General features: G+C 39.4%; 1 protein-coding gene across 1 annotated transcript; it reads left to right on the forward strand.

Annotated features, from left to right (window-relative positions):
- Positions 1 to 4,588: 4,588 nt before the first annotated feature.
- Positions 4,589 to 5,587, forward strand: LOC129677384 (vomeronasal type-1 receptor 4-like). Its single transcript, XM_055608037.1, has one exon. It carries the CDS (start codon positions 4,589 to 4,591, stop codon positions 5,585 to 5,587), a length of 999 nt encoding a protein of 332 aa, XP_055464012.1.
- Positions 5,588 to 10,601: the final 5,014 nt, after the last annotated feature.

The raw sequence follows: 10,601 nt of genomic DNA on the forward strand, positions 1-10,601 counted from the left end.
TTTCTTCATTTAAAAAGGCTGGAGATTCTTCAATGCAAAATGTTTGCTTATGCTCTTTTACAGGAGAAAAATGACTACAGTTCCATGCTATCCCGAGGTTATGTAGGGTTATATTCAGATCATTGTTAACCATTATATAAAATATAAAATAAATTTTATTTAATAAAATAAAACATATGTGGGTTCATGGGAACAATTTTGTTCGCCCATATTATTTAAGGCATTTGATCATGTAAAGGTATTGGGGAACATGTTCATTTCTACTCATTGTAATCATTCACTTAAAGAAAAATAGGGTGTAATCACGTTGTGATTTTTTTGTAGTGCTTAAAATATTTTGCAGTGTTGGGTGTGGGGTCAGTCTTGTGGAGTAGCCCTTACATCAAAAAAGCTATTGGTTGGCTGTTCCCACAAGCTTTGTGCCACCATTGCCTTAGCATCTTTTGTAGGCAGGGCACCATTGTAGATAAAAGGTTTGTTTCTGGCTTGATGTTCATGCTTCTCTTTTATTTCTGTACCAAAGAGTCTGGAATGTAGGGGTGTGGACTCTATTTAAGAACAACTAAACTTCTTCATGTTTAATCAATTGTTTCATCAATGGAGATTTTTCCCTTTGTGGTGAGTAGAGTATTGCAGCTGCCTGGGTTGTTCAGAAATTCCCATGGTGCTCCTTTGGCCAACAACTCTTATTTTTAAATTTCTATCTACCATGACATGCTTAATGTACAACTTAGTTCCTTTGTACCTGGGTTTCCCCATTGACTAGATGGTGTTATGGAAATTCTAGGTTCCTCAAAAGCTGTCTCTTCATGTACAGAAGAATATTTTTTTTCTTCTATTATGTGTCTGCTGCACCTTCGTGTATGGTGACACCATCATGCAGAGCACAGAGAAAGATAAGTGACCTCAAACACATCTCCTATGGCAGCCCGATGGTGCTGTCACATACAAAAACAACATGATATTGTCACTCCTAATTTCAGCCTATACATACATTCATTTGTATCATATTGTGACAAGATAGGAAAGACCTCCTAGAAACTACAGTTAAAAAGTATGTGAAAAGACCACTCGGGCACAGTAAGATTGAGAAATATTCTGGAAGTTTTAAAACATGTAAGGATTGATTTTTGGAATAAGGTCAACAAGGCATTTATAGTTCAATTCCCATATGATATTTAATGTGTAGGAATGAAACAATTCCAGTTATGGCAAAGACTTTCACTACTGATGGGACTTGCTCAGAAAGCAGAATCCCAGAGTGCTGAAAATTATTTATTCTACTTCTGTCTAACAAGGAGTTTAAGAAAGAGAAGGAAGAGACTTCCTTTCTATCCAGCTTACAGCTTGGCACTTAGAGAAGGTAAAAATAAGGCAGGAGGTGGGGGAAGCCCAGTAGACAGAAACTTGGTTAGTACTCATTTTCTCTCCTCACATCCTTCCTCTCAAAATAATTAAACCCTAATTAAGCTTGAAATAACTTCTGAGCAAAACAGATGTAGTAACTGTGGGAAAAGAAGGAAGCTTTCTTCAGGGACTGAGGCCCTGCAGAGGCCTTTCTTCTCCCTGACACTGTGACAACAAGAAACTTTTTGTCTACAATACCTGATGGCAGCCAAGAGCCCCACAAATTTAGACAGTACAAATATGAGCTGGCAAGTGTAATGTTCCCAGAGCTGCCCCAGAGCCTGTCTGCACCACAGAGGTCCAGCAGATTACATGAGGTAAGATCCTTGATACCCTCAGCTGTGCCATGGAGAGTTTCATTAAAGCTGATGTCTTTCTCTGACTGAGCCAGGGAGTAGTTGAGAGGCTTTATGAGACTTGGGTCTTCTAGGTTCCTGTTGGCCCTGACAAGGCTTGTACCTGTCTCCTCCTGAGAGATCAGAGACAAGTTCTTGGAGATGCAGAAATGGAACAGAAATGTTGAGTCACTGCTATCCATCCTCAGGCTACAGTATCAGGACAGAGCTCTGGGTGGGTTTTGCCAAAGGTTATGTCCTAGGCATAATTATTTTTTAATTATTATTCTTAAGGAATCAGTAACATATAGAAGATTTTTAGATACCTCTCAAAATTAGAGACTGAGGCAAGATAATTGTTTAAGGCTAGCCTGGTTTATACTAGAGACTCTGTCTCAAAAATAACAACACACACACACACACACACACACACAAACCTCTTATTTTTTAGCCTCCACGCTTGCCATCATTCTGACTCCAACAGTGTCACTAATGTTTTTAAAATTTGTATTCTTTGTTTTAATGCATTTCCCCATTTCAAATGTTGGCGTATGTTTTCTTTAACAAAAGCCTAACTGAAAGATTTTTCTTTTGTATCCATCCTTACCGTGTCTTGATTCTATCAAATAGTATTGCACATACTCATCTTCAGTCATTACATGCCTGGTGCATGTGGAGAAAGGTATAAACCACTAACTGTAACTGTGACAAGTACCATTACAGTCCTCACAAATCCAGCTATAAAAGATTCATGCTCTGAAATAGCACATCCTGAAACAGCTCATCTTAACTTTCTCCCATCACTAAGCAGCAAAAAGCAATAAACTATTTTTGGTGTTGATTGATTCTTTTAGAAAACCAGAATGGATGGATGTAACCTTCCTAAGACTTGGGGTCTTAGGACCCCAATATACTAATATACAATATACTATACTTAGACCCAAATATACTATTATCCACGTATTTAAACACAAGACCATCTCACCTTTTAAATTAATTTGCTAGCATCTCTGAAGACAATGTGGAAGATGAATCACCTCTTCCTCCGCTGATAGTCTACTTCAGTAGAAGTATTCTATTATTAAAAATTAGAAGCTGATCACAAATAGGATTTAGAGTTTGGAAAAGGGAAGAGATGACTACAAAAGATGTGCTACTCAAGAAAGCAAGCATTAGACAAACAAAAAAATTAATATTTTCCATCATGATTTGGATTAATTCATAGCAGTGGCTTTTAAAGATCCCAGTAATTGAGAAAGCAATAAAGTTTTATTGTAAATATGTTAATGAATGCTGATGTGCTTGCTATTAATGTCTGGAGCATTATTCATTGTGTTCAGATATTTACGATTGTATTAAGACTTCTAGGATGCTGTAGAGAACAGATAGAAGTGAATAATTGACTTTTGGAGTCATAAAGCCACCTGGACACAAGCCTGAGAAAAAATTTCAGGTTCAGGAATGTCACATGTTAGGTCAGCAAGACATAGACATTTACATAGTCCTGTGAGTTTAGCAGAAGGACAGCAGTGAACAGAGGCATTTCAAGTACTCAGAGCACACACAAACCCGTGCAGCCACAGAAGCATCCAGATTCCCTTCCTTCAAGAAAAGGTGCCCACAGCTTACCCTAAATCCCTGAAAAATGAGAATGGAGCTCCCGAACATGAATAACAACATCCTGCTGAGGTCTAGGTTTTAGAATCAGCTTGGAATGAGGCAGAACAGAGCAGCCTTCCTGACAGACAGGTTGGAAAAGAAACAGGAGGAGAAGCAGGCTGCAAACCAAACTGCCATAACTGCTGTTCACAAGGTCAAACACAGGCAAAGGCCACCAGGACCTTTAAGATGAGAAAATCCGTGCTCACAGCAGTGTGCCCCAAACTACTGTGCTGCATCCAGCTGATTCTGAGGTCATAACTCAGAAACTGCTCTTATCTCAAGGCAGCAGCTGACACCTCTTCAGTCTCCTTGCGCACATATTATCACTCCCTGGTCCAGAGCTGCTCCATCTTCCCTGAGATGCTTTGAGGTCACTAACTGGGGCCACAGATGCCTTAAAGTCACTCCCTGGGTACCACAGCTCTCTGATATCCCTACTCCTAGGAAGTACCCCCGGGCTCCTTTGGATATCCTTGCTGGTGGCAATCTGATGATTATATGAATTTTTTTAGTATATCTTTTGATGATTCTCCTTTAATTCCTGGGCCCTGTCTGGAAAGGTTACACAGTTTGACTTGACATTGAAAACTACATTTAAAAAAATCTACTGAACATTTGCTCTTGAAATATTAAGAAGTAGAAATTGAAGATAGAAAACTTTGAAGCCAAATGCAAATCTAGAAATTTTTATTCAAGATGCAAGTTAGAAAAGAATATTGAACAGAGGAGGAGAGACGTGGAAGGTAAAGTTTCTAGTTCTAGAGATGTCACGGGTGTTGAACAACAGGGTTTCCCATTGTCTGTGTGTGATGTGGAGACGGCAGACAGGTTCAGCATGAGCCTCAGGCTTTAGAAATGCATGGAGAAATGTGATAAAATAGAATGTGAATTAGATGGAGAAATTTGGGTTGGGAAAAGCTGGAGTAGAATTTAATTATGCTGAGAGATAACAAGGATAATGGATAAATGCAGACATACACACACACACACAAACTTGAACAAGTCAGTTTTGCTAGTGTAGAGTAAAAATCAAATCTTCTTTAAAACTTTACATTTGCATACCAGTTACCAAACACCTGTGAGAGCACACACAGTAACCCAGAGTCCACAGGAAAGAGAGCGAGTTTCGGGAATCTAGTCTGCAACATAGCATGTGTCCACCACTGCCTCTTTAACACCAGAAAATGCTATTAGGCAAAATGTGCTGTTCAGATCCATGTCTAGCATTATTGATGATGCTTTCTTTAAAATGTATTTGCAACCTGTATAGAAGCAAGGAAGAAATGGCTTTGAAGTTTATCAAGACATTAATTTTTCTCCTCATGACTGTACTTGGCATTCTGGGGAACATGTCTGTTTCCATGAATTACATGTTCAGTTGGTGGGGAGGCTCTGAGAAGAAACCCATACAACTTGTTCTCATGCACTTGGCTTTTACAAACATCATAATCCTTCTTGCAAAGGGATTGCCAAAGACAATAACTGCTTTTGGGTTGAGAAACTTCCTAGATGATACAGGCTGTAAGATCCTCGTTTACCTGGAGAGGGTGGCCCGTGGTCTCTCCATCTGCACCAGCAGTCTCCTCACTGTGGTCCAGGCCATCATCATCAGTCCCAGAGCATCATGGTGGAGGAGGCTCAGGCCAAAATCTGCATGGCACATCCTTCCGTTCCTCTCAGTCTTTTGGATACTGAATTGTTTAATGTGTTTGAACTTAATCCATTCCATCACAAATAAAAACCTGAATGTTTCACAGATTATGACTGATGGCAACTATTGTTATTTTATGCCAGAAAGTCAGGAAATAAAATGGATTTTTCTCCCTGTCATGGTCCTGATAGATGTAGTGTTCCAGGGTGTCATGGGAGGGGCCAGTGGCTACATGGTATTTCTTCTCCACAAGCACCACCAGCATGTCCTCTACCTTCACAACTCCAAGCTACTCTACACAACTCCCCCTGAGCTGAGAGCTGCTCAAAGTGTCCTCCTTCTCATGCTCTGTTTTCTTTTCTTCTATTGGGCAGATTGTGCCTTTTCTTTATTTTTAATTCTCTCTTCAGGGAACAATACCTTGATGATAAATATTCGAGAACTTCTGATCCTTGGTTATGCAACTTTTAGTCCGCTTGTGCTGATTCACAGGGATGGGCTTCTGGCTGAGTGTTGGCATGGGAGAAATTGAGAAACTGTCTCTCTCATTTATATGTTCAACGAGTGAGAAAAATTCCCAATTCTGCAACATTATCAGTAAGATAAAATGCTACACAGGAGTTCAAGAATGTGTTTATTCTCAAGGAATAATTTTGGTGACTCAATCTTGCACTGAAAGTAATCTTAGCAAATTACAATGATATAGAAACCTCATTCTTCATTGTCCATTCTTTTTTTTTTTTTGCAGGACTTTATTCGCTTAACTTTTTAATTTTTGCATTAATTTGCTGTGTATGAATAGTTTGCCTGCATTTATGACTGTGTATCACATGCAAACATGAGGCCTGAAGAGGCTGAAAGAGATCCTCAAATGCCTTGTCACTAACTAGATTTGACAGATGGTTCTCAGCCAATAGGCAGTTGCTGTGATTTGAACCTGAGTTTAAACTGGAAGTTTAGCCAGTGTTCTTATAGCTGAGCCATTTCTCCAGTACTGACAAAATAATTTTAACTAGGACATATAAAACTGGATTTGTTGTTACCATGACTGGAAGCACACAGATAAAGTTCATAAATCTTACCAAAACTCATACTGCTGTAATCAGAGTAGTCAAAAAATGTCCTTATCTTTGACCTGACATTTGACACTTGCTAAATGTTAGTGCTAAATGAAACTATTTTAGTGTTACTTAAATGGTGCTAAATGGGGCTATTTTAAACTATTTCAAAGTGTCTGTAAGTATCCATCCATGGAAAAGATTTTACAGGATTATGAAAGAAATAGGAGCCCAATGCACCAGGCAGAGAACTTAAATGCATTGAAACATTTCATTGCTATTATATTCATTATAGTTCTGTGCAGGAATAAAGACAGTAGATATGAGATAAATCAGATAACAAATGCACCATAAAGTTTCACTTTTTATCTAGCTCTAGTTTTAGGTTGGTTTAAAACTCTGCATTTGTAGCCAGGTGCAGTGGTACTGTGATCCCAGCACTCAGGTAGGCAGAGGCAGGCTGATCTCTATGAGTTCAAGGACAGCCTGGTCTACAAAGTGGGTCCAAGAGAGCCAAGGCTACACAGAGAAACCCTGTCTCAAGAAACCAAAAGAAAAAAAATGTGTATTTGTCTCTTTCAAGATGAATCACTGAGTGTGACTGGAGCAGCCCAAGGCTTCTGTGCAGCTTTGCTAATGTCCAGGTGCTCTCCACAGCCCCATCCAGCTTTTTCTCACCAGAGAACTGCAAAAGAATCTGATTCTACATTCATTTAAATACAGGATTCGCCACTTAATTTCTTAAATTGGATCTATATAATAAGATATTGACATGGTTCTAAGATTTCAATGGACACATTCTAAAAAATACATCGATACAATCAATATACATCAAATTTTAGTATGGTTAGAGGTAAGTTTATGTCTTACTTAAAAAAAAAAAAGTACTTGATTTATATCTGACTAGACCCCTTGTAAACATTTTGGGTGCATCATGGATCTACTTTACAATATGAATATTTATTTTTTGCAAGCCAGGACAACATATACAAAGCTTTTAGGTAAGTGATGTGTATTGTATTATGTTATAGCTTATTAAATAGTCTGTTTTTATAATACAAAGATTTGTTTTATTTATGTGCATATGTCTGTGTTAGTGTATGCCACATTTGTGCAGGTGCCCACAGAGGCCAGAAATGTGCACTGGGTCACAGGGAACTAGAGCTACAGCCTGTCATGAGTCCTATGATGTGGGTGTTGGGTAAGGAACCAGGAACTTCTCTAAGAGGAACAGGTCTCTTCACCAATCCTTCAGCTCCATGTCTTTCTCATGTAAGTCTGGCTTGTTTGTAGGTAACAGCATTGCTCATGATAGTCTTACAGCTCAGTTGCTAAAGCCTTTTTCTAGTATCTAACATAAAGAAGCAGAAAAATCAAGCACCTTCTGAATCAGTCTGTGTCATTTGACCTAAAAAGAAGTGATGTAAGAACATGGAGAAGGAGTGAAGAAAGATGTGTCTCATCTGAATGATGAAGAGGTTGTTCAACATTAAGAATAGGCGGGGCCTGGAGAAATGACTCAGAGTAAAAGCATCTGCTGACACCCAGACAACCTGCTCTGTCTCTGATGTTGTGGGTTATTAATACTTATTATTGATTTATCTTTTACTTAATCAGCAGTTATTCCTAAACTAGCTGTATACCCAAATCACCACACAGAGACTAGGAATTATTTAATTAACCAAGAGCACAATGCTGGGCAAAATTTACTCCATGCTGAATCTCCAAGCTCACATAGCTTCCAACCACTCAGATATTACACAATGTACTTGCTTTTAATCATATCTTAGGTCCGGTTCCTCTTTCCTCCTGGTTCCAAGTCCTGCCCTGCTGATCTCTGTTCCTCCTCCTCCCACTCACTTCCTTCCCCTCCCCTGCGGACCAGGATGTTCCACCCTATTCTCTCCATTGCAATTACAGAAACAAATGGTGGCATGTTTACACAAACTTGAGACAGGTGATGCTTGGAATAAGCATCACAATGCAAAGTCTGAATTGAAACCAGATAATGGGGTAGAGAAACCAGCATTTGAATAAACAAGGGTAAATTGAATACATTCCACAAGAATATTATACCAACACTCAGAGGAAGAAAGCTGACTCTCACACATTGTCCTCTGACCTCACACACATGCTGAGACATACATATGAACACACAAAATAGAGGAGGTAGAGGATAGGAGCACCAAATAGAGTATAAAAATAACACCAAAAAATAATAGATCTCCTTTTTTAATTGTTTTTCTTTATTACAATTTATTCACTTTGTATCCCAGCCGTAACCCCCCACACATACATCTCCTCCCAACCTCCCTCCCTCTTCTCCTCTCATGCCCCTTCCCAGTCCACTGATAGGGGAGGTCTTCCTCCCCCTTCCATCTGACCCTAGTCTTTCAGGTCTCATCAGGACTGGCTGCATTGTCTTCCTCCTCGGCCTGGTAAAGCTGCCCCCAACCTCAGGGAGAGGAGAACAAAGAGCCCAGTCACTGAGTTCATGTCACAGACAGCCCCTGTTCCCATTACTAGGTAACACCCTTGGAGACTGAGCTGCCATGGGCCACATTTGTACAAGGGTTCTAGGTTATCACCATGCATACTCTGTGTTTAGAGTATCAGTCTCAGAAAAGATCCCTTTGCCTGCATATTTTGGTTCTGTTGCTCTCCTTGTGGAGCTTCAGTTCCCTCCAGGTCTTTCTCTTTCCCCCTTCTTTCATAAGATTCCCTGCACTCTGTCCAAAGTTTGGCTAGGAGTCTCAGCATCTGCTTTAATACCCTGCTGGGTAGAGTCTTTTAATAGGCTCCTGTCTTGTTCTTTGTTTTCACCCTCTTCCAATGTCCGTCCCATTTGCCTTTCTGAATGAGGATTGAGCATTTTACCCAGGGTCCTCCTCCTTGAGTAGCTTCTTTAGGTACACACATTTTAGTATGATTATCGTATATTATATATCTAATACCCACTCATAAGTGAGTATATACCATGTATGTCTTTTGCTTCTGGGATACCTCACTCAGGATGATCTTTTCTAGTTCCTACCATTGGCCTGCAAATTTCATAATTTCCTTGTTTTAATTGCTGAGTAGTATTCCATTGTGAAGATGTACCACAAATTTTATCTATTCCTCAACTGAGGGACATTTGGGTTGTTTCCAGATTCTGGCTACTACAAATAAAGCTGCTATGAACATTGTTGAGCAAATGTCTTTTTTGTATACTTGAGCATATTTTGGATATATGCCTAGGAGTGGTTCAGCTGGATGATGAGACAGCACTATTTCTAATTTTCTGAGAAAGCACGAGATTGATTTCCAAAGTGGTTGTACAAGTTTACATTCCCACCATCAATGTGGAGTGGGTTCCCCTTTCTTCACATCATCTCCAACATGTGTTGTCACATGAGTTTTTGATCTTAGCCATTCTGATGGGTGAAAGGTGAAATCTCAGGGTCATTCTGACTTGCATTTCCCTGATTTCTAAGGATATTGAACATTTTTTAAGTGTTTCTAAGTGACTCAATATTCCTCTATTGAGAATTCTGTTTACCTCTGTACCCCATTTTTAAATTGGATTACATGATTTGTTGCTTTTTAACTTCTTGAGCTCTTTAAATATTCTGGATATTATGGAAAGATCTCCCAGGCTCATGGTTTGGCAGGATTACCATAGTAAAAATGGCTGTCTTACCAAAAGCAATCTACAGATTCAATGCAATTCCCATCAAATTACCAGCACAATTTTTTACAGACCTTGAAAGAAAAATTCTCAGTTTCATATGGAATAACAAGAAACCCAGAATTGCTAAAACAATCCTCTACAATGAAAGATCTTCTGGAGGTATCTCCATCCCTGATCTCAAGCTCTATTATATAGCAACAGTAATAAAAACTGCATGGTACTGGCAATAGACACAGGCTGGTGGATCAATGAAATCAAATAGAAGACGGAGAAATAAACCCACGCATTTATGAACACCTGATTTTTGACAAAGATGCCAAAACCATACAATGGAAAAGAGATAGCATCTTCAACAAATGGTTCTGGTCTAACTGCATATATACATATAGAAAATGCAAAAACAGAGGTCCAAGCGGATCAAAGACCGCAACATGAAACCAGATACACTAAACCTCTTAGAAGAAAAAGTGGGGAAGAGCCTTGAACTCATTGACACAGAAGACAACTTCCTGAACAGAACACCAACAGCACAGGCTCTAAGAGCAACAATCAATAAATGGGACCTCATGAAACTGAAAAGCTTCTGTAAAGCAAAGGACACCGTCTTCAGAACAAAATGACTGCCTACAGATTGGGAAAGTATCTTCACCAACCCTATATCTGACAGGGTTACAGGTCCCTTTTTAAAGAAGTCTAGCACTCCTCACTTTTCTAAAGACTGGTTCAGGGTTTCTGGGCAGGAACAGAGTGGATTCTAAGCATTTTCTCATGCTACCGTCTCTATCATGCGGCTTTAAGCTTCTCATTATCCCCGG

The sequence above is a fragment of the Psammomys obesus genome, unplaced genomic scaffold (assembly GCF_907164565.1).
Source record: "Psammomys obesus unplaced genomic scaffold, mPsaObe1.curated_primary_1811, whole genome shotgun sequence".
In the NCBI taxonomy this organism is placed as follows: Eukaryota; Metazoa; Chordata; class Mammalia; order Rodentia; family Muridae; genus Psammomys; species Psammomys obesus.

Excerpts from the sequence above, each read along its gene's own strand:
- LOC129677384 (XM_055608037.1), top strand. The coding sequence starts at position 4,589 with ATGCTATTAGGCAAAATGTGCTGTTCAGATCCATGTCTAGCATTATTG.